This window comes from Epinephelus moara, chromosome 1 (genome assembly GCF_006386435.1).
Source record: "Epinephelus moara isolate mb chromosome 1, YSFRI_EMoa_1.0, whole genome shotgun sequence".
Classification (NCBI taxonomy): Eukaryota; Metazoa; Chordata; class Actinopteri; order Perciformes; family Serranidae; genus Epinephelus; species Epinephelus moara.
Window position 1 is genome coordinate 32,447,203 of NC_065506.1, and position 24,683 is coordinate 32,471,885.

Sequence of the window (24,683 nt, forward strand, 5' to 3'; positions counted from 1 at the left end):
GACAACAACATGAAAGGCGACGCGCGTTCAGCCCAAGCGATTGTGCGCCTGCAAATCAAACCCAAAAGCACTTTGTGTCCGATTATAAATTGAGCCGCAGACACCAGACGTCTCGACGTGCCTTTGTCACAGCAAAGCAAAGCGCCAGTGTGAGTTTGTGTGAGGCGGCCACGCAGTTTATTTGATGTCAAACACCCTGCAGAGGCGGAGATGGTTTGGTCTGTAGTAGGTGGGACTGCCGAGCGGTCTGCAGCAGGACGTCGTAGATCAATGAACCGGACCGTAGGGTTGGTCCATCGCCTGGTGTGCATCTGACTGTATAGATGTGTCAGTATACCTATGCAGGGACCGAGGCTTCTTTTTCTACTGTTAACCAGCCTGTTCAGTATGCGGATGTTTTAAACCGAGTGGCTATTTCATAGGCTCTGTACACCCGCTTGGATTTCGTCTCTAGTGGCTCCTCGTTGCGATTTTTTTTTAAATTTTTTGGGAATAAAATACATCTGTAACCTCCAGGATGATCTTTGCAAACACAGGCAACCCACTGAAGACAGCCAATCGTAAGCAGGTAGGCCAAAAACACACACACACATTTATTTTATTATTATTTATTTTATTCTGCCTACTTTTCCCCCCACACTTGAGGCAGCGTTTGGATAACCAGGCTGAATAATAGCAGCCACAAATGACATTGGAAAGCCCTTTCTGGATCTCCTATGGCTCATAATGCATTTATATCTCACCCTTTTAACACCAAATGAATTAAATTGTGTTTAAAAACATAGATGCATTGCTGTGAGCCGACTTGTCAGACGGGAAGCTGATCCTCTGATAGGCTACATGGGGAGATAAAACCAGCTGCTGACTCGATCCATAGCTCTACAACCGAGACTTTGATTATTATGTCCATATAACCTTGTTTGCCCAGTCACTCGCCCCCTCTGGTCAATATGCATGGCGGTTATTGTAGTCCATTTTATAGATTAATGCATTCAGGGTGAATCCAGAGAGAGACAGAGGCAGTGTAATGTAATGTGTGTCAGTGTGCTGGAGTGAACTGAGCTGCCTGCATCCGTCATTTTGACCTCCCAGGTGAACGGAAAGGTAATTGAAGGCCATGCCCCTTTGCTTTCCCATCACACCTTTTCGATTTAGATGGAAGATGGGGAATAGAAAGCAGGCACCGAGCTGTTATTCTAACCTCTCATGATGGAAATGTGAGCCTTGTGTCAGATGGGTTGAGCCCAGCAGCCTGTAAGATCCCCAAATATCCACCTTTTCAGATTACACTGTAATATTTATTCATCAGTAGGCACCTTATGTGACTTTGAGGCAAGAGAAATCTGAAACCGGCCACTCATGAATCCCTGCAGGGAAGCGGTGAATGAGTTTTCAGTGTGGGCGTTAATACAGGTTTAGGCTGCTATAAGGTGTGATGATACCCCTGTGAAATGTACCACCATAGCTGCACTCTAATGGAGTAGGCGTAGCGTCTCAGAGGCCTGATGTGAACCCTCGATGGCCCTCAAACGAAGTTAGTGTGGTAATTGCAACAGAAATGTAAGGCCTCTACTTGGAGACACAACAGGCCTGACAGATGTTCCTTTCACAGCCATCAATTCTTTATCTATAAAAGAAAAATAGCTGCTGTGAATGTTTATTCGTCACACGAGCGTGGAGGAATATCTCAGTGATTCTTGTTGGCATGGCTGTAGTTGTGTGCCTGGCTTTGGCCCTCGGATTGGATTGTCCTTTGGTTATGGACAGATGGTGCGATTCTGCCATGCTTTGTCTTTGATCTGATCTGGAGAGGGTTTGGGGTGGCTGGGAGCTATTTTAATGAATGAGTAAGGGGAAGGAAATGCTTTGCAGGGCAGTGCTCCGTGGTTTGGCTCACGAGTATGAAGAAAACGGTAGGTCTCTGATAAACACTATACTAGGATGTTAGACATGAACACACATTTAATCCCATTGCAAGTCATAGAGTTTGGACAGAATCACCTTTTTACAACAACTGGGATCTTAAAAGTCAAACCTACCTCACAGTGATGGAAGAATTACCCTTCACTTAAGTAAAAGTAGAAATACTGTATTCTAAAAATACTCCATTACAATTAAAAACCTTGAATTTAAAGTGCTACTTAAAGCTGCAGTTGGTAACTTTTTTAAAAAATAACTTTTTGTCATAATTGCTGACACTGTGACGCTGTCCTGACGGCATTACAGGAGACAGAAAAAAATCATGTCCCTCCTCCTTGCAGTGCTTTTAATGGCATTTGCTAGAAGCCACCGCAACTGATGGAAAAGAACCACTCAGAGCCGAGGAGCCTTTTTAAGGAGTCTGTCAGTAATGTCAATCACTGCCCATGAACTGTGGTCAAACTGTCAGACTAGGCAGTGCTGATTAAATATGAATCATGATTCTGTCACTGCATTGCCTGTTTCTCGCCTTAAATGTTTTCAGAAGCATTTTTTTAGTGTAACTATGAGGGTGGCCTGGTGGTGCAGTGGTTAGCATTGTGGCCTCACAGCAAGAGGGTTCCTGGTTCAAACCCCCGGGGTGGGTGAGCCCTTCCATATGGAGCTGGCATGTTCTCCCCATGTCAGTGTGGGTTTCTGTGGATACTCTGGCTTCCTCCCACAATCCAAAGACATGCAGGCTAGGCTTAATTGGTGACTCTTAATTGACCTATGGCTAAGCCACGCCCCTCTCCACTCACTCAGACAAACTATCAACATTCAGTGACCGGCGCTATGGCAGGTGTCACAGTACACGGCATTTCGCAGGAGGCAATTGATGATTTTTGGAGACATAACGATCAGATTTCATTGAGAAGTAACCAAAAGGGCCTAAACTACGCATTGGAGGGATATATTCATCATTGGCCTAAACTACGCATTGGAGGGATATATTCATCATTTTATTGTTGAGAAGCTTGATGAAAAGCTTAAATTACAAGCCAAAATTTACAGGTCACAGTGTACGCTGGTGAGCCACATCTCGTTGGCGTCATCATCAAAGACAACAAGTTAAAATGCCACTGAAGTTAAGGTTTTTGTCTCAGAATGTGAGAAAAGGATAACAGCCTTTTTACCATCTTTACCAAGAGTGTCTCTCCGTTAGTTTGGTGCTACAGTATTTACACTGAATCATTCAGCATAACGTTTGCCAACCTTTGTTATCTCTGCCATTACAGATAAGTTAATGAAGCTAAGCTCCAGAAGTTAACGTTAGCTTAACTAGAGCCCTTTGGACAACAGCTAACAATGATGTACGATCACCAAAGTACAAAACTAGAACAAAATAGGCTAATGAACTCCCAGCAAACAAGGTGACATGATGAACAACGCAGCTAGGAGCTAACGTTAGGCTAACTTTAGCTAACGTTAGCTAGAGATGTTAAAGATAACTTTTTTTTTTTTTCCAGCAAAGTGACAATATGTTGCCTCAAACACAGTGTTGACTTACCGTAGAGCAGATGTAGACATCACTGTTAATCTTATTCACGTTGAGCTGATGTTGTGGTCTAACGTTACCACACAACTTTATCCAAAGGAGACACCTTTCACGGTTGAGATGTGGTTTTGGAAAGGATAAAAAATACACCCCGTCGCCCAGCCTCTCCAACTTGTCTCGGAGTTGCATGTACCCCATGCACACCGTCTGGCCATTTTTAAACTTCAAATCTCTGAAAACGCTCATAAAACCGAACAAAACTGACTTTCTGTAATGCATTTCAATGGACGTCCAGGCAGAGAATGTCCGAGTGTATGGGAATGTCTATACACACTGTGATTGGTTCATCGCGTTTGAGAGCGGGACTTAGCCATAGGTCAGTTGGCCACAGATGTAAATGGTTGTCTGTCTCTATGTGTCAGCCCTGTGATAGTCTGGCGTCCTGTCCAGGGCGTACCCCGCCTCTTGCCCAATGTCAGCCGGGATAGGCTCCAGCCCCCTCCACGACCCCTAACAGGATAAGCGATTACAGAAAATGAAATGTTTACCTGCTTAATTGCCGCTCAACTGTTTTTAACATGGCTGTCGAGTCACAAACATTCTCATTCTAAAGCTAAACAGTACACTAAAAGATGTGACTGGTGGTAGTTTTTACATGCGGTAATGCCATTATCAGCGATACGAGGAGGCAGAGGAACATGTTTTTTGTCACAGATGAGCTGCGTCATGTCTGTGTGAAAATAGTAACAGATTCAGCCAATATGATAAAAAGTTATTTTTATCACATGAACCAGCTGTAGCTTTCAGGAAGTATTACCCACAAAATGTAAAGTGAAAATATTCACAATGCCGGAACACTATTCAGAGAGCTGTAGTATTTATGAAATTTCATTAGATGTAATTACTTAATATTGTAATTTTTCAATTGTAGCTAATTTGAGGCCCTTTGTACGCTACTGGGTAGTGTATTAGTGAATTAATGCATCAAATTTTATGACCTCATAGGCTATGTTTTTCATGTGAGTTTGACAGAAATATAGCGGAGTAGAAGTATTATGTTGCACAAGTAAAGTACAGGTACCTTTGTATCGCACTCAAGGACTGTACTTCAGTAAATGAACTTGCACAGCTGGACCCTGATGTTGTCTCAGGAATGTCACAATGTAGAAGACCTTAAGCTGTGTTTGATGCTCTGTGGATCAAAGACGAGCAGTTCTTATCACCTTGAGAAGAGAACAAGAGCGTCTGTTAACGCAGCATGCACACGAAATCCGTTCGTGCCCTCTGTGTGTTTCTGCATTTTCGTTTTTGCACGGATAATGAGATGCTCTTGTGATCACTGTTGACCTGGGTCTAAACTAGATTATCTAGCTCCCATAAACGTCCTAACAGTGGCTTTCCTGTGTTCAGTCCTACCCCATGACTCCGTCCAGTCCCAGCAGCAGCAGCAACAGCAGCAGCACAGGCCTGGAGCAGCTCAGCAAAACCAACCTGTATATCCGCGGCCTGCCTCCTGCGACTACAGACCTGGACCTGGTCAAACTCTGTCACCAGTGAGTACACACACATGTACAGTGGGATTTTAGCAAGTATGCTAATGTGTGTGCACACCAGTGTTTTGTCATTTAATGCTTGTTTGCTGAAAAATGGGGCCTGAAGTGGGTTTTCAGATATTGCATACCGAAGTCATTCCAGTCTGATTTAAGGAAGGTCTCTCCCTGACCACAGGCACATTCTGTTCAAAAATAACTTGCTGTGAAATTTTAGTTGCGCATTTAAGTTTATGTATCTATTAAGTGACGTTTTACTGTAAATAAATTCTTAATTTAAAGGCCCAGTGTGTCAGATTTAGGGGCAGAAATGGTATATAATAATCATAAGTATGTTTTCATTAGTTTATAATCTCCTGGGGAAAAAAACTGTTCTGTTTTTGTTACCTTAGAATGAGTCGTTTATATCTACATACAGAGCGGGTCCTCTTCCACAGAGTCCCCCATCGTTTTTTTACAGGAGCCCAGAAAGGACAAACCAAGCACTGGCACTATAAGGTCATAGAGCCATGCTAGCTGTTACCCCCTGTTTCCAGTCTTTGTGCTAAGCTAAGCTAACCAGATGAGGGGGGTAGCTTCACATTTGCAGATATATGAGAGCAGTATCTATCATCTCATCTAATGAGTGGCAAATACAAAATGTCAGAGTATTTGTAAATAAATTCTTGATTTAAAAGGACGTGGAATTTTGGGAAATACGCTTGTCCAAGTTAGATGAGAAGGTCGATGCCCAGAGATGATTAACTGTGGAACAGTGGAAAACAGCAAACTCCTTTTAGGCCTCTATCACACAGAAAGTGTTTTGCAGGTTATAAAACATGAGGCAAACTGCACTGCTTTTTTTATTTTAATTGAATGCCACTAGTAAAGAAAAACAGAATGCTTGCTGCACCTTCTTATTGTTGCCAGGCAACCACCCCATCACCTCATTACCCTAACCCAGTGGTTCCCAGCTGGTCATGCCATGGGGTCCAGATTTGCCCTTAGTTATTTGTTCAAGGTCCACAAAGTTTGATATATTCAACATCATACTTGCGTTTGTCCATGTTGTCCAGCTACTTTGCTGTCTCTGTTCAATAGCTGTCTGTTATTCACTCACTCTACAGCAGGAAACAGCACTTCAAAATTCACTGTACTTCAAAATAAAGTGTGTTTTTTACAAACTTGACATGCTCATGAGTCACCTGCGACCCACTTTTGGACCACGACCCACCATTGGAAACCACTGCCCTAACCTTTCTGTGCATCCAATTTACCGTTTATTTATTTATTTACTTTTTAGTTTTATTTATTTTACAGTAATTAGTAGCTGTTTTGTATTGAGATCAGAGTAACTGCGGTCCGTAAAGTCATATAGCTCTGGGTATCCAGCAACCGCTACCACCAGTTTCAGCAAGCGAAAGGCTTAATTCTCATTAACAGCAATTACAAAAATCCTCTTCAGGTTGATAAAACAATTTCTGTGTGATCAGGGCTGAAACAGCAATATGTAATTTTTTTACCTCAGTCTTTTTAGTTGGTGAGTTTTAAAGGGCTGCTGGTGTTAGGAGTGTTCTGTTACCCTTGGACAGAGCCATGCTAACTCTTTCCCTCTGTTTCCAGTCTTTGTGCTAAGCTAAGCTAACCAGCTGAGGGCAATAGCTTCATATTTGCACTATAGATATGAGGGTGGTATCAACCTTCTCATCTGTCTCTTGGCAAGAAAACAAAATGTCAAATTATTTGAAATTTAATGGGGTTTATGACCTCAACAAAAATTTGTTGAAAAAGAAAAGTCGTTTCTGAGAAGTTCCCCATCATAATAAGAGACTTTTGGGAACATTTCCTACATAAAATGAACTTAATTTACATATAAAAGGCTACAGATAAAGAAAATAAGTTGAAACGTGACCAAAGTGTACTGACTGTATGCAGTTTTAGTGCAAAATCATCTATGTTGGCATTCAAAGACACACTGGTTTAACCATAATGTACTCCGACACATAAAATGCTCCAACCACCATACCTCTATAAACAGTCACACACATGGAAAAGTCATAGCTAAACTGCGGTATTTGAAGCGGAGTGTAAAAATGATTGTTTTCCTAAAAAAAGAAAAGGAAAAAAAAAAACAGAGTCATGTAAAGCAGCGAACACGTCGGACACTTGATACTATAGGCTTCAGTCCGAGCGGTTGGTGTGGTGGATGCCATAATTAGTGGAGTTTTGTCTCCTTTCTTTCCCTCTGAATTACAAGCATATGGAGAGAGGCATTCACCCATGTAACCAGCAGCAGCAGCAGCTGTTTGTGTCCTGTTTGCTTGTGTTTTGTTCATGTTCCCAATGGTGTTTGCCGGCACAAAGCAGAAATGAAAGCGCTTTTCATAGCAACAAGGTCTGAATGGTGATGTAAGCTAGGCATTCAGTCTGTATGTTGTGTGTGCTCAGATAGCAGCTCACGGCTTGGGCCACAGTTCAACTTGAGCATGAAGTCAGAGATAAAGCAAAACCTGAAATGTTGATATTTGGATTTCTGGTGTTTGGAAACGTGTAGAAGAGAGTAGTGATGTAGCATATGAAATAACACCAGTTTTTATTATTGTCATAAATTGTTCTTTTCTTCTTGTGTTAGACTGTCATTATGAGTGAAGGTACTACATATATATTCCTAAAGAAATGGATTAAAATTTGACATTAACAATACAAGGCGATTAAGAGATATTTATAATAAAATACTATCACCAGCCTCACTTGTTGAGTTATTTGTCAGTAATCTACATGTTGATATGTGCACAGGTATGGCAAGATTCAGTCAGCAAAGGCAATCCTGGACAAGACAACCAACAAATGTAAAGGTCAGTAAGCTTGTCAACTTACCATCCATCACATATCAGGGCTGCACAATTAGAAAAAATATATTTAAACATGTAGCTTAAATCCTCTCACATATCACAGAGACTAACTCTGTATTTGAAGCATCAAAGTAAATTGTTCTCAGCTGACTTTCATAAAGTGTCACACCAGTGTTTTTGCACTGTATTGTATACTGTATGACTGCACACTTGTAAGATATGGAAACATACTATGTTATTTTAGATTTTTGAATGAATTTCCATACCTTCCAGGCAGCTCCAGGCAGCTCCTGGTTCTCATTCATTTCCATAATGCATGATAATCCATTTGTGGTGAATTGATATTTTTGCTTGAGTCGGGTAATCCATCACCGTGAGAACACAAACAGCGAATGTGTCTGCTTTTATTTTTGTCCCAATTTGTTCTGTTGTTGAATGACATCGCAGCTGAAAGTGCAAAATCTGCCCTGCATTACAATGTAATGAAAACAGAAGTTTGACTGAAACAAAAGCAGATTATAATGGATTACCTTAGAGTCTCTACAAATAGATATGTACACTGTATGGAAATGAATGGACACCAGTGAGTGACTAGGTGGTGGGAAAACACGTTCAAAAATCAGGAACACCTCAGTATGCTTTGGAAAATAATGTTAAGGGATGCAAAGTATGTGTGTTGTCGTAAAACAAAGTACTGGTCTGGTTCTTAAAGGGATAGTCTGACATTTTGTGTTCAAAGCTCCAGGAAGTTGCTGCGCCCAGCCAGGAAGTAGTCACCTGTAATACTGCAACTTTTCATTAGCTAACCAGCTGCTGCCTCCAGTTCATATTTACCACACAGGCGTGAGAGTGGTATCAATTTTATCATCGAAGTCTTAGGAAGAAAGTAGATAAGGAGTTCCCAAAATGTTCAACTGTTCCTTTAAAATATTTCAGAAAACAATCTGAGAGAAATCAGATTTTAAAAAATCATTTTGTAGTGTAAATTCAGAAATAAAACTTCGCATAATGACTGATGATACAAAGATATTTTGATATGTTTACAGTACCAAAGAATAAAAATCATTATAAATATCCCAGCCCTCAGTATCAGAGATAGTACAAAATGTTCAGCACAGTCGATGCTTATGTTATGTTGTAGCGACTGTTCATATAAACACTGTTCTACCAACTACAGGTTACGGCTTTGTGGACTTTGACAGCCCGGCGGCTGCTTTAAAGGCAGTACATGCTCTGAAAACCAGCGGCATACAGGCCCAGATGGCCAAGGTGAGTTTGGTGCAGGCATGTGTGTGAGCATGTGTGTGTGCATATTTGTCTTGCTTGCTAACATCTCTGCGGGGTTGTGCTTCTTTAATGCGTGCATGTGTCCAGTGTGTGTTGGAGAATGACATTAGACTGGTCACATGACCTCAGCTGACAAGCTGTTCTTCCCGTGACCCCATTTACTTTCACTGTAGACACCAGATGTCACGTCCCTCTCTGCCAAATAACCTGTCAGTCAGCGCGACACGTAACACACCGGACCACCAGCCCACACACTAACGCACCATTGTACTACACAGATTGTACAGATTCTTTTAACAGTAGTATTACTGTGTCGCTGAGTGGTTAACAATCATCATTCATGCATACTGATGTAGGCATTTCTGCAGCGAGGCACTATGGCAACAGTACTGCTGCTTTGAGCCATTCTTGATCCTCTGTGACTAACTCAAAGTAACCAGTTTTTCATTTTTCAAAAAATATTTTTAGATGACAAACAGGGTGTTTCTGCTCCGCATCTGTTATTTGTCTCGTTGTGAAGTAGCAGAAATTGTCTGGATCATTTAATTTCTTTCAGTCCCTTCCCTTCTCCCAGCCTGGTCTGTGTTGCTGTGCTTAAAGTCATGGGTAAGAGTTCACTGATGAAGGGTTGCTCTCTGGAGAGCTGCATGTAGCTGCTCTGTTTGAAACAAACACGGCAGAACACAGTTTGTGTGTTGTGGTAGCTAGGCTACGCTGCTCTCCTGCTGTTTCTAGGGAAGACTATAGAGGCGCTGAGCTGCTGCACAGTACAGATGAAGTGTGTTTCAGTGTGTAGGTGTGCGTGTGTGTGCAGGAGAGTTTATTAATGTTTGTTTAACCAAACATCTTCTGACCCTTAACCATACTCATGTCTCAAACCTGGATCCACACAGATTCACACAGCAGAGTGAAAAACATGTCAGTCTTACATTTGTCAGTAAAGAAGTAGCACAGCACTGCCTCTATCTCTGGCTCTCTAAATATGTGCATGATTAAAGAGAAATTATTCTTTCATTATAGCATGTGACTTGCAAAATGTCGTACAAGTCATTCACTGTACGTCTCTTCCACCTTATTCTCTATAAGCAGCAACAGGAGCAGGACCCCACAAATCTGTACATTTCCAACTTGCCTCTCTCTGTGGATGAGAAGGAGTTGGAGAACATGCTGCAGCCCTTCGGCCAGGTCGTCTCCACACGGATCCTCCGAGACTACAGCGGCAACAGCCGAGGCGTGGGCTTCGCCAGGTCGGTCACAGAACATTGACAAAACTAATTTCATCTCTGCTGAACTGCCTTGAAACTAAAAAAGACTCTCAGCTTTGATCTTGGTGAACTAACACCAAATTACCATTCAGTTTGTATGTAGTGGTCAGCAGTGTTGGTGAAGGTTGTCAGTCAGCCAGGTCATGGTAATCCGGAGTGGTGCATCGTAGGCAACTGGACTCGCTTGAGTTTCTTGAAGACGTGTTCACCTCTCATCCAAGAGGCTCACTCACAAGAACCCTCTTGCATGAGAGGTGAAACGTCTTTAAGAAACTGAAGCGAGTCCAGTTGCCTACGATACAGCACTTACTGTAGGAGTGCTCAGAAATGATGCTGTGTAAGCACAATAATTGCAATTGACCACAAAAGAATATTCAGATGTGAGCATTTGCAACAAATTACTCCCTGTTATGGTCTGTTGCTGACATTATATATGTATTTTTTGTAACTCAAGGCAACCAAGATTGAGTTCACTCTTGCATCTTTGAACTCGACAGTCAAACCTATTAACTGGAGTCAGTCATGTCCAGGCTCGTGTCTGTTTTTTGTTGACTTTTGCAATCCAGCACGATCTTCTAAATAAATTTCTCACAGAATCTTAAATTGTAATACAGTTGCCAGACCTGGTATTGTTGTGAAGGGAATCTAAGATTATAAGCTGCTATTTCCGTTCATACAAGTCCTGAGAGGTAAGGTGAAAAAATGGTTTTATCCCCTACTTAGGAGATATTATCTAAACTTTTCAGCTTAATGAGGCTGTTTTGAGACTGAGAAATCCGAGCAGAATGAAGCGCTTAGTGCATGATACAGAGGGCATTGCAAGTTCAGCCAAATGCAGCATAAAGACAAGGTTTTGCATTCTCAGTTAACTAAACACAAATGTCTACAGTACAACATAATGGAACTGTGCAGTGGGGCTGGCAGGATTTTATTTCATATGCACAAGAACCACCCGCCCACAACGTCTAGGTTCCCAGGAGCGCACATACGCAGTCTACTCAGCGAGCCAGTGAGCAAGGGAAGGCGAGATTAAGCCTCAAAGTTTATCGTGGGAGATAACATCTCCTATGTAGGAGATAACATCGCTTACGCAGGAGATCATATCTCATAAGAAGGAGATAAACTTGGCCAACATTGCCTGCAAAAAAACACCTTTCAGGACAAGGTGAATTTGTTTTATATACACAAAGCTAAGCATATTTGTATAATAAGTCTGCTGTGTTTGTTGCTCACAGCTGTACAGAATGTGAACCAGCATTAAAATGAGGAGTGACAATCATTTTCAGCCTTTCTACGAAGGGGACCGAGATTAACCCCAATATGCGTCACACTTTACAATACCACTTTGTGTTGAAAATGTTGCTGTAGATCATCTCTGTATGATTTATTGATGAGTCATTGTTTTATGTTCTCCCCTGTCAGGATGGACACAACAGAGCAGTGTAATGCCGTCATCTCCCACTTCAACGGGAAGTTTATCAAGATAGCTTCTGGAGCTCTGGGTAGGAAAGAATTTATCCTTTCTATAAACATTCCCTCGCATGAAAACTGTGGAGGCACTGATGATTGATTGCTGTGTGTTAATATGTCATGTCTTTTGTGCTCTGTCCCCAGCTCCCTCTCAGCCCCTGCTGTGTAAGTTTGCAGATAGTCAAAGGAAGAAACACGCTCACAGCGGGTTCGTCCCCAACGGACAGACGGGGGATCTCAGACTAGTATGTACCTGTATATCATCTTACATGTATTTTAACCTTTTGCCCCCATGTTTGATGAGAATGAATGAATGAATAAAGTTTTTATTACTGTGTCATGCATACAGCTACGCCCAGTCTGCATGGGCTTACAAGACACCATAAATAAACATAAACCAGAACCATGCTGCGTATATATCTTTTTAATATAGTTCTATAAAAAAGTCCTTCCACAATCAAATCTTCAGACTTTCATTGTCCACAAAACTGGCAAAACATTTACTGGAGAAGTAAGTGTCTACTTATTAAGTAGTCCATCTTGCCTTCTTTTCCAGGTCTTTGAGCTAAAGACACATTAAAATCACAACTACTCCGATTGGAGCTGGCATGATGTCAGATTTTCACTACACAAAAGAATTCATGATAATGATGTTACCACGATATCTATTGAAAATACATCATAAAGAAAATCCCACTGGCAAGCTAACTGTTTTCAGGTCAGGGAAGCGTGTCTTGTGTTTGTCTGTCATCTCCCTCTTCATGATTTTGTGTGGCCGCAGTATCCACAAACTGTCGTCGTAGCTAGCTGACTAGCTTGTTACTGTGTCACTACATCATGTCAGGTGTATGTGTGTGTGTGTGTGTGTGTGGACGGAAAAAAAAGGAAATGACAGACAAAGACTGAAATGACTTTAGAGGCGACGGATTATATCCACAATATTATGGTAAATGGACCTGCACTTATATATTGTGTAGCGCCTTTCTAGTCATCTGACCACCGGAAGCGCTTTTTACACTACGAGTCACATTCACCCATTCACACACACATTCACACACTGGTGGCCGAGAGGCTACCATACAGGGTGCCACCTGCTACTCAGTTTTTAACACTCACACACAGATGGAACAGCCAAAATGAGTAATTTGGGGTCCAGTATTTTGCTCAAGGATATTTTGACATGCAGACTGGAGGAGGCGGGGATCATACCGCTGATCATCTGATTAGTGGTCGACCCCCTCTACCTCTGAGCCACAGCCAGCCGAATTAGTCCATATTATTTGTATTTTTATGTGGATTTTTAAGGGGATACCAATATTTTGTTATTTCAAATATCGCTATTGTCATCAATACCACTCTATCGTGACACGCCTAATTCCGATATTCGATTGTCTGTATAGTATGCCAGAGTTTGTTGAACCATTTCATGGAAAATTAACTCTTTAATGATCATTGGTACAACAAAAAAGACAATGCAAAATGAAAATTATTCCATAAAAACCCATTAGAACTGAAAACATGATCATATGTTCTGATTACTGTTGCATATTTGGTTCAGTTGTTATGTAGTAGATAAGATTTCCACAGTAGGTGCAAACACAGGTGAAACATACAGAATTATGCAAAAACTGTACAAAGAGACAAAGACTTGGATCGGCACTCTACACACCACAGACTGGATTTCTTGTAACTTCATAGTAGGTTAATTATTTAAAGCCTGTATGGCTGTAGGAGCAGGCCTTTCTGCACATGGGTAGTTAAGTACTTCAGAGGTGGATGAGTAGTAAAATACAAATATGTAACTCCACATTCTTGTCAATTTCCCCACCTTCAGGGTGCAATGACTCTTACCTATGACCCCTCCTCAGCGGCTATACAGAATGGGTAAGTTACACCACAGGTCATGACACCATTTAACTTTTAACTAGGGTCGTAATTCTCGAGCTTTATTTTGAAATACTGTACTGTGTTTCCTAGGTACTATCCTTCTCCGTATCCAGTGAGCAACAGGATAATGACTGTGCAGCCTGCGATGTCTCCCTACATGTCTCCAGTCTCTGCTTACCAGGTACTGCTGAAAGATCACAGATATAAACATGTCCACCAGCCAGACCTGAATTTAAATCATCGCTGTCTCTCTCTTCCTCTCTTCTTCCTCTTTATGTTGCAGTCAAGGTTATGGTGCGTACATGTGGGGTAGGGTGTATTTTTGCTGGTGTGTGGGTTGTGGGTTGTACAGGTGTTATAGATGTAAGAATAGGTGCTAAAGCTGCCCTGGGCCACCACACAGTTTGGCAGCACCGTGTGGCAGCTGATGGTTGTTTGAAACGTTTAGTGTTAGAAGAGCTCAGTCAAACAGAAATCATGTAATATGACAGTGAGCTCAGTGGTTCACAGGAGTGAAGTAGTCAAAAATAAAACCTCCTCTGAGTCACGCTTTGTCTGAAATGGGTTATGGCTTACTGTTTTGTAATATTTCACTCATAAGTTTTGATTCATTACTCTCTGTGCATCAGGAACACTTGTCAGGCAACAGGCAAGATCTGTTGCCTGACATACATTTGCACATCATGAATCAGAGGGGTCTTGGTTCTGAATAAAGCGCTTTACCAGATATTCTTCAGATGAACACAACATGTTTGGGTCTTCCAGGCTTGTGAGAGTTGGAAATAAGTTCTAAATAAAACGCTCAGATGTTCTCTCTGCAGTTTGTCCAAAAGAAACAGCCTCACACTGGATGAAACACCTGCAAAGTCGATCATCGCCCTGGCACCTTAAGGGCTCTAGCACTATGAACACTTAGGATGAGCTGTCTTATGTGTGACTGAGGAGTTTTCACACTAATCCATAACTAGTACTGACATCTAACAAAGACTCACCTTTTCAATCACATGGCGGAGGCAGCTCCTCTCAGGTACTCATCCCCAGGTGGCCTATTCATTGGTAGTGTGAACACTGAAGTCTCCCAGTAAGATGATGGAGTAGGTGAGGCTTTTTCAAGGCCCCCAACTTGAACTCACACATAATTAAGGTGCAAGCACCCAGGCATCAGTCAGACTACATGTGGCAGTCACATCCAAGCGACGCTTTCACTGGGAGAAAGTGTGTTTTACCAGATCTCAGTCATGACTATGGAGAAGTTTGCTTCTAGATGCAGTGCTGTATGAGAAGTGAGTCCGACTACATCCAGCAGTGTTTCCTACAGGATTTTCTGTGCGGTGTGCAGACCTTTGACCCTCTAGGTGGGTCCAGGGAAATACTTCCCTGGAAGAAAATTAACATTTTTAAGCTAAATGCATCAATCTGATGTACTTTAAGAGCAAAATTAAGACACTAGAATTGTGAAGATCTTTGTGCTCTTATAAGCAATTTAATGATCAACACAATGGGTGTATTGATATAATTGGTGATGACAAAAAGTCACACCCATGAAGCATGGTAAACGAGATGGATTTTGATGTCAGAACTAAAGAGGGAGTGTTGTGGATGTCCGTCACAGTCTGTCACAGTTTACACTCCAGCTCCTCCCCCTCATTCCAGTGTACAATTTGTGCAGCCAGCATCCACAGCATCCTCCCTAGTCCTGCCTTTTGCTCAATGGGCATTGCAGTGTTAATTGTTCAGGAGGTTTTTGCCACGAGCCAAATTATCCGCAGAGGTCTCTTCCTCTCCAAAATGAATGGATTGAAATCAATTGACATCAATCAAAAATACCAGTACCAAATTCTGTGTTTTTCCAAAATCTTGTCACAATGAGGCTGCTAACTACAGGGGCTGTCACAAAGACACGAAAACTCAAATTGCCCTATCTAGAGCCAGAGGTTGGTTTGTCCATTCTGGGCTACTGTAGAAACATGGCAGTGTACCATGGCGATCTCTGTAGATGAGGACCTGCTCCCTATGTAGGCTCATTCTAAGGTAACAAAAACACAATGATTCTTATTTTCAGTTGATTATACACTAAATAAAACATACTTAGATGTATTGCCAGAAATGCAATATAATATAATTTCTAAATTCTACATACTGGACCTTTAAGTGAGTGTTATTATTTTACATGCCCACGCCCTGGATATGAAGAAGTTGATTTAACTCCTGATAAAACAATCATACCCTCAGATTTGTGGAGTTTAGGGACCATCTTAATGGCTGATGTCATTGGGGCAGTTTAAAAGCTCCTTACACTTCTTAACATACAGTGAGCAAGCAAACTCTGTTGGATGGAGCATAAGAAATTGTCCAGATACCAGCGACAACAACATTCAGGGAGCCTATCGAGCCCCGAGCGAGCCTACAAACAGCTCAATGTTGTTCTGAAAATAGAATGGAGGTGCACAAGACTGCCAAAATAGAGCCAGGGAGAGTGTATTTTCAAGCAAGTAACACATTGCTTAGCCTGTTCACTGATGCACGGAGCAGGTTAGGACATATTCATTGGGGAAAAACTGAAACAATCTGTTTGCTCGTGTCCCATTCAGCCATACAAACACTCAAAACTGGTCCTAAAAAACTAAATGCTGTGGATATTTTTGGGACTGTCATAGTCAATTATGGTTCCTGATTAGAAATAGTCTTTAAAATGTATTGATTGATGTATGTGGTGTATGCTGTTGCAGTCCAAATGTTTATTTAAATTGTAAAGTTTGTTCATAACATAAAAGATTCATTCAAGACACTCATTAACTCTCTTTCCATCTGTCTCTCCTTCTGCCTCTCCCTTCCTGTCTGACCCTCCATTAGGTACAGAGTCATTCCTGGGTGGCACATCAACCATATATCATGCAACACCCGGTAAGAGAACAACGTCATTTGCTTCTTTTTTTTTTTTCTCATACACTCACAGACCACCTCCTTTTCTGTGTACAGGAAATGGGTGTGTGGCGCCGCTACAGAGTGTTACTTTAATCAAGTATGTGTTCTGCTGACACAATCAAACTAGCAACGTCAAAAACTTCCCCAAATGCAGGAGGACGACAGAGCGGAGACAAGTTCTGGGAAATAGCCACTGTGTATTTACATGTTACAGGAGTGTATATGTGTGTTGGAGTGTGTATGAAAGAGAAATGGAACAACTAAAAAGACATTCAGCCACCCCCTCCTCCTCCCTCTCTCTGGATCCAGCAGGAAATGCCTGGAGCAGAGACAGTCTTGTGACTCTTTGACTCTTCCAACAGATGGTTTCCAGTGGAACAAGTGTCTCTGCTGATCTGCTCCCTCCCCCACTTTTTACTAGGAAACGGTCTATTCCCTAAAGGCGTCGTGTTTAAAGGAATATACCACATCTGAAAACAGACTAGCGCTGGCAACGTCACACCTTTTTAGATATTTTCACAACTTAATGTAACCCAGGAGTGTGTAATACTTCATGTTTACCTCAGAGTAACAAATTATCACAGACATATTGCTGCAAATGTGTTATTTTAGTTTCTTTTCAAACCTCAAGCCATAAAACATATATATCCCCAGCTAATCTTCCTGGTCTATCCCACATTCATGGGTTTTAAACAGTCACCAATGCCGTATTTATACTCAACTCACACGGCCTGGAGCTGTTGTTGGAGCCCATATGTGCTATTTTATCAGGTGTTTTATAAGAATTTGTCGTTTTTAGTTTGTAGAATCATGTGATATGTGTTAAAAACTCAGCTGCTTTGTGTTTACAGGCTGCTGTGATGTCTCCCTCTGTGGATCCCTCCATGTCACTGCACCCCTCGGCCATGATTACTCAGCAGATGGGCCAGCTGTCACTGGGAAACACTGGAGCAGTGAGTGGAATTCTGGGATATCACACAGCATTGATGAGATTAAACCTGCATAGCGTAATAAATACAGAGTACTCACAAATATTAGGACAAAATGTTAGTTTCAGTCTATGCAATCTGTAGTGTGACAGTGATTATACGCCCTGTGCTCTACTTGACACTTGACTTGTGAAAATGCCTGAACAGCGCCTCACTAGAAAGATATTTAATTGGGATATTTCACATGAACACCCCCAGATTAGTGAGGTGAAAGCTTGTATTATTAATTCATTTTATTTATTTTTTTCAAAACAGATGACACTGTAATATTTTTGATACTGAGTACACATAAATCTCATTTACACCTTGCATTAAAATGCGTCTGGTATCCAGACTGTATCTGATTTAGCCTGATTATTTTTACGCCTGGTATTGAAATGTGTCTCCAGTGAGATCTGTTCTGATCTGATCGCCCCGCCCCCGCCTGTCTACAACTATGATAAGAATTTTTTTTTTTTTTAAACCTGTTCAATATTTTTTTTTAAATTGTAATTAGATAGGGTGCACGTCATGATATTCTCTGTGCTTTCAGAGACAGTATTGTCTTAAAAATGAAACAAATATTTAAAAAATCTTTGTTGCTCCGACCGATGAAAATACAATACAGATGAGGTTGTAGTGTTAGCATCAGGCCGACAGCTTCAGCGTCAGTTTCCTGGCTGGTTTAGAACAGTTGCACGTGTTAAGGTATTTTCGCCCATGTAGTTGTGTGTGGATTGAAAATGCAATTGTATTTAAGACCCAGATGCAACAAACGGACTTCAGAGAACTTGCAGCGACGAAGGCCCCCTGCTGCGTTGCCTGACGTCAGCGTGTCTCAGCCAAAAAAGGTTGCACGTGAACACACCGCAAAGACTACAGCCGACAGTCAACCAGTGCTTATGCTCTGTGTATGTGTGAGTGGAAATAACTCTCCACACCAGCAGAGGGTGGTAGTGTGTGTTCGTCATTCGAAAACAGAAACAGGAAGACTGTTTTGATGCTAGTTAGCCAGTTAGCACATTAACAACACAATTCGGCATTGAAAGAACAAAGCATATTTTCCATGCACCAGTGAATAACACAAACCAGCACGAAATGTTTCAAAATGGCAAAAGAAAAACAGTCTAGAGCGATTTCATTTACCGACTGGCTTTGCTGTCCCCAACGTCGATTCAACATCTTGACGAAGGCCAATGGTGTTGGGTGTAGGGCCTTTACACTTGTGTTCAGTGTGGTCACAATGCGTCGCCGAAAGCCTCTGGTGGTGGTTAGGCCAATCAGATCACAATCTCTCCTCAGTGCGTTTTGGCTGCATTTACACCTGTACTTTCATGTGGTCAAGCACTATGCGATCGCAATCCAATCATCCAAAACAAATTTTAATGCAAGGTTTAAACAGGGTCATTTTTACTGATGAACGAAGAGAGACTGTCTGTTAAATTACAAAAATGTTTCAAAGATCAAAGATTTTCAAAGATCTTTGTGTGCACGGTTACATTCAGATAGATTTGCAATAGTTATAGAAACAGGCAGGTTTACTGGTCTCATTTAAGTGAAAAGACTTTGTTATGAGGTTTAGGTGAGACTGAAATTGAAGTACCCATAATGATTTCAGGGCTCTAGTTTTAAGTAAAATGTCTTTATTTCTTCCTTATTGTCCTTATTTACCTTTTATTTTCTGTTTGTTTGTTTTTTTTAGAGTACGGTAAACTTCAAACAAATTTTTACTCATTTGCATGTGAAACTAATCTGCTCTTACATCTCCCCCGAAGCCTCTCCAGGAATTTGTTATCTCTGTGTGCCTGGTGTAAACATGTGATTCTTTGTGTTGTATTTCTTTTTCATGTTTTCTCCTGTCTTATGTTTTATTTGTAAGATGATTAGCAAGTAACACAGTTTTCAGGTCTGACAAAATGTAATATGAGACTGAAATCATTTAATTTTATTTCTCTTATCTTGCAGTATATTTCAGCCAACCCTGGTGTCCAGCAGGCTTATATGCCTCAGTATCCTCCCATGCAGGCAGCACCTGTAAGTTAATTGCATCTTTGTCTCATTTGACGCTTCATTAACCTTCTACCCGGTGTCTGTATGATATTACAACAGCCCATGCCACTTCAGTCATCTCTTACCTTTACAGCCTTGAGTTGTTTTTGAAGTGTTCATCCTGTAAAACTATCAATTATCTCAGTGCAAACACAGTGAAGACAGTTATTATCACGCTCTGAATGAGAAAACCTGTTTTGCTTTTCAGGAAAACGGCACACCGCAACAAGTGGATTCTTCCAACAACTCGTCTCCTTACAGTCAACTCAGCAAGTAATCACAGGTGTGTGAGTCGTCTGACGTGAACGCCAGCAAACTGTTTATGTCAGCAGTTTTACTCCTGCATAGTAGTTATGTTAAAACCTAATACAAAGACACCAAAGGTTTATGTTATTAGTGTTTGTTGTTAGTATTTGCTTTATAAATGGTTGGTTAATCAATAACTAAAGCTTTATAGATCAGTTATAAGACATTAACAAGAAGAATTTAAGGGTTAACAGTCTGTAAAAAGCCACAATTTATGAAATCTTTATACAGGGTGCCTGTGTAGGTCAAAGATAATGAGATCCTAATGTTGCTGTTCATATTAGTTCATTGTTTTTATGTCACTTTGTGCAGTGGGCTGGTTGCTTGGCCTGTGATATTGCTTGCAGCATTTTCAAGAATTGCTCATACAAACAACTTCACACTTGACACTGCACTTCCTTTAGTCACAAGTAATTTCCCCTTCAACTCGAGGATGCACAGGAAGGAAAGCAAGATAGCGTTTGCACAAAGCCCCCAAATCACTAAAATCACCCCTGAAAAACACACTCAACACACCACAACTCACAGTCAGACACACCTGTGACATACACTTTGCTGAAGTATTCATTTTCATATTGACATGTTATGGTTCAGACACACCAAACCGACATCAGAGCTAGCGCTGATGAGAGCCGACTGTTGCATCGCCTCACATCGCATGTATATTGGCAAAAAAGTTGCACATGAATACACCGCAAAGACTTTAGCCAACGGCCAACCAGCATTTGTGTTCTGCACCTGTATAAGAGGAAATAATGCTGCATTCAAATGTAACTCTTTAGCTCATGTTTGACATGGGAATTCGAGTACATGAGGTCGTGAACTCGGAGCTCTCAGAAAATTCCACTTACGAGGTTGTGAATACCACAAGAGGGGGGCGTTTATATGGACTCTTCTTGTGAACACTGTGAACACGACCCCATCTGAACGCATCATAACTCTCCACAGTAGCAGATGGCAGTATTCTGCAATGTACATTCAAAAAGGGAAACCTGGAAGACCGTCATGATGCTAGTTAGCTAGTTAGTTAGTTAGTTAACAAGTTTGTTTTGGTCTCACTTCCTCTGGACTTTTAGCCATTTGTTTACTTTCCTCACTTCAGTTTCTCTTCTTGTGCGCTGAGCTGAACTTCCAATCAGAGCAATTTCATTCATTAACAGGCTCTGCCGTCTCTGACACCTATTCAACTTGCTGAATCAGCTGGAAGAAAAGCCAACAAGGGCCAACAAGGGCCGATAAGAGCCAATGGTGCAGGAAAATAGGGCGACAGATGCTCAATCATGGCCCAACATTGACATTGGCTTGGTGTGTCTAGGCCTTTTGTCGCTTGCTTTGCCATAACCACAATGATTATAAAGAAGAGTGAGGAGTTCATTAGCTTAATGCTGATAAGACAGAGATATTGATCATAGGTAATGCATAGATAGTGCTAACATTCAAATATCAAACAGTCTTTGTTCTCTGTCCCACTCAGTAACTTCACATTGCAGCAATCTTGGTGTCATTTTTGATCAAACCCTCAGTTTAGACAAACATGTGAATTCAGTGGCTCAATCCGGCTTCCACCATCTCAGAAATATCTTGAGAATCAGATCATTCCTTTCCAACAAACATCTGGAAACTGTTATTCATAACCAGTTGTTAAGATTATTGCAATTCCTTGCTCCCTGGCATCAGTAAAAAATCCCTCTCGTGCCTCCAGCTCATCCAAAACTCTGCTGCCAGGATCTTGACTCGGACTAGAAAACATGACCACATCACACCAATCCTGGCTTCCCTACACTGGTTACCTGTTGCCTTTAAAATTGATTTCAAGATTTTATTTAGTTACAAAGCCCTGAGAGGCCTTGCTCCAAGATATATAACAGATCTTTTATTGCCCTATGTTCCTTTTCAAATCCTGAGATCCTCAGATGCATCTTTTCTTGTTGTTCCGAGGTCTAGATTAATTCACAGAGGTGACAGAGTCTTTGCAGTGAGAGCTCCTTGACTTTGGAGTGACCTGCTTGAGGAGATCATGGCTTCAAACTCAGTCTCACCTTGCAAGTCATTACTGAAAACCTGCTTGTTAAAACTGCCTTTGGGTGATTTTAATTGCTTTATTATTGCGTGTTTTTACTCTGTTACGTGCATTCTATTTGTGCTGCTTTCATCTTGTTTTATTGCTTTGTCTTTTATTCGGTTTTGTAAAGCACTTTGTAAATGTATTTATTTCTCAGTGACAGTGCGTATTGTAATCATAACTTCAAACATGCTAGAATAAGCCAGGAGGCTAGTTTTCATCTGGCGTCCCTGGACGTGTGTGAATTTGGCAGCCTATCACGAAACAACTTCAACGAGACACGCTCAACTCTCTGCAGAGCCCTGAAGCCCCACCCCTGCCGTGCACAGAACCTTGCTCGCTTGTTTATTCAAATTTCAATACTGAACATGTCGTGTGTCCAAACTCTACCAACTTCGATACTGCACATTCTTACATCCCCAAACACCCATCAGATGTGAAGTAGATTGGACAAACGGTTCTAGAGATATGTGAAGGAACAGTCAGAGTCGTTGCTTTATACTTAAATGCTTCTGCTTTCTGTGTCTTTATTTTCAGACAGATTCCCGCTCTGTGAGCCAGAGGGCAGGTGGGACTTTGCTGATGACATCACAGTGGTAACAGTCACCGCCTTCTCTGATTGGACCAGATACGTGAACTTTTTTTGCACAGCCCAGTCGTTTGTGGTGGAAAATGAGGACAGTGTAAATGGACTCAAGCAGTTGGCTAATCACAGAAAAAAAAACAAGAATTATTTTTGTTAAGAAACAACATGCTCTTCTTTTTCTCTTTTTCAAGGATTCTCAAACAAATGCCAGAGGACCCCCTCTCCCTCCCCTCCACCTCACCTCCCCTCACCGCTCCTCCCCCAGTATGATGTGATATTAAAATGCATGAGATTGAGATAGTCCCCCCCTCCCTCCGAGGTTTCTATGATTTTATAGTTCCTTTATTTGTGATATATGATAAAAAAAACTTGCAAAACCCTGTTTGCACTGAAGTTTCAGAATATCCTCATTTTGGTTTTCAAAGTCGCCGCAGAATATCTCACAAATCAATCAATTAATGTTCAACTGCACTAGACAGCTGATACAGGTGACCATTTCGTTAGGAAATTAATGAATTTATTATTGGAAACGGTGCCTTCCTTACGTCACATCAAACATTCTCCAACATTTTCTCATCAAACTTGATCAGGTGTCTTATTTCTATCTGACTGATCAAATATGTGTGTGTGAAATCATGGAGATTTCCATTGAGTGTTTCGCTATCTAGTCTTCTGGTAGCAATAAAGACAATGAGAGTCCCACGGCAATACTGAGAAAAAAGAACGGTGACAAACTCAGAGCAAGGTAACTCCTTACTTTCCCTCTATCCTTTTTTTTTATCCTCAAGACATGACATGAAAAAAAAGAGCCGTACTTTTATGAAATTACAAGTTTTACACCCAATGGACATCTTTTAGGAGGGTTTTTTTTTCTCTTGTGGTCAGTTTGACCAGTGATCTACCTCATGGTTCTGCCGGAGTCTGCTGGTGTCATGGGGTTTGCAGGTAAAGCCCCCTTTGTTCAGCAGAGTGGACGAAGCAGAACAAAAGCCACGCTCAGGAGCTGGCTAAATAGGACTTCTGCCCGTTTGTCTCCCACATGCAGCGTTTCTCTTCCTGATCTGCAAAGAAACATTGTGCTTTTGCTTCATCTTTATTTGTCATTGCTTCTGTTCTGGTGTTTCTTTTTCTCAACATGATGAGCGTTGTTCAGTTTTGAAGCTCCATTTTTGAGATTCAGAGTACGAAAACTACTAGCTCCTCCTCGAAATAGTTGGTTTACGATGTGCTTGAAACAAATGAATGCAGGCTTAGTGCATTTATTTTGTACATTCTTCTGCCTTTGACATTCTAGACAGTCTTAGATGACTCACCACTTTCCCTTACCTTTTCTCTTTTTCCTTTTAAAAAGACTTAAAGTCTTTCTTTGGTTACAACGCTACTGTAAAGCTCTTCAAAAGCAGCGTTCGAGGATTAGCCTGATTTTGGCCTTTTGGTTATATAACAGCTTAATAGTGTACATGCCAGGCAATTTGGGTCTCAAGTCTTGCCTTGTGCAAAATAAATACAACAATCATGTGTGAGGTACTTAAAAAAACAGCAGTACTTCATTGGAATTTGGTGGTAATTGAAATCACATGACACTGACAGCATGTATTTTAAAGGTTGTAAGATTTGTAAATTATAAACATCCAGGGCCAAAAGTGAAAAATAAGTGAGTTTTATTCTTTGCTTTGCTTTTGTTTTTCTTTAAAAAGATGATTTCTGATGTAAGAAACTCTACACTACTATGAGATGAAAAAAAAAATAGGGTCAAAGCTGTATGATCGCGGTGCTTCTCCCCGGTCGACAGTAATGTGGCAGTAAATGCTCACCTTCTGAAAATACAAGCAGTAACCTGCTTTTACTGAGTGTACTTTCCCATTCTGAACATTTGTTGCTCGAAAAACGTAAAAATGAAAGACAAAAAAATATCTTGTACATGTTATCCTCATTGCTTCCCCCGTCGCCTTCAACTGACTCTCAAACAAACTTCTCCTTACGCTCTCCTTTGAAAACATTGGAATAAAAACAGTGCTGAATAAAAGGCTCTTTCTCAGA

General features: G+C 41.2%; 1 protein-coding gene across 2 annotated transcripts; it reads left to right on the forward strand.

Annotated features, from left to right (window-relative positions):
* Nucleotides 1-24,683, forward strand: rbms1a (RNA binding motif, single stranded interacting protein 1a). Of its 2 annotated transcripts, none has more exons than XM_050047814.1 (14): nt 1-568; nt 4,868-5,010; nt 7,783-7,841; nt 9,016-9,107; nt 10,212-10,372; nt 11,813-11,892; nt 12,005-12,105; nt 13,695-13,744; nt 13,838-13,928; nt 16,601-16,651; nt 17,524-17,625; nt 19,606-19,674; nt 19,898-19,972; nt 22,595-24,683. In XM_050047814.1, the coding sequence occupies exons 1-13, from the start codon at nt 518-520 to the stop codon at nt 19,964-19,966; spliced, it is 1,119 nt and encodes a 372-aa protein (XP_049903771.1). In that variant the 5' UTR covers nt 1-517; the 3' UTR covers nt 19,967-19,972; nt 22,595-24,683. The 2 variants fall into 2 exon arrangements, with proteins under 2 accessions (XP_049903771.1, XP_049903780.1); XM_050047823.1 differs by having other exon boundaries at nt 2-568; nt 10,215-10,372.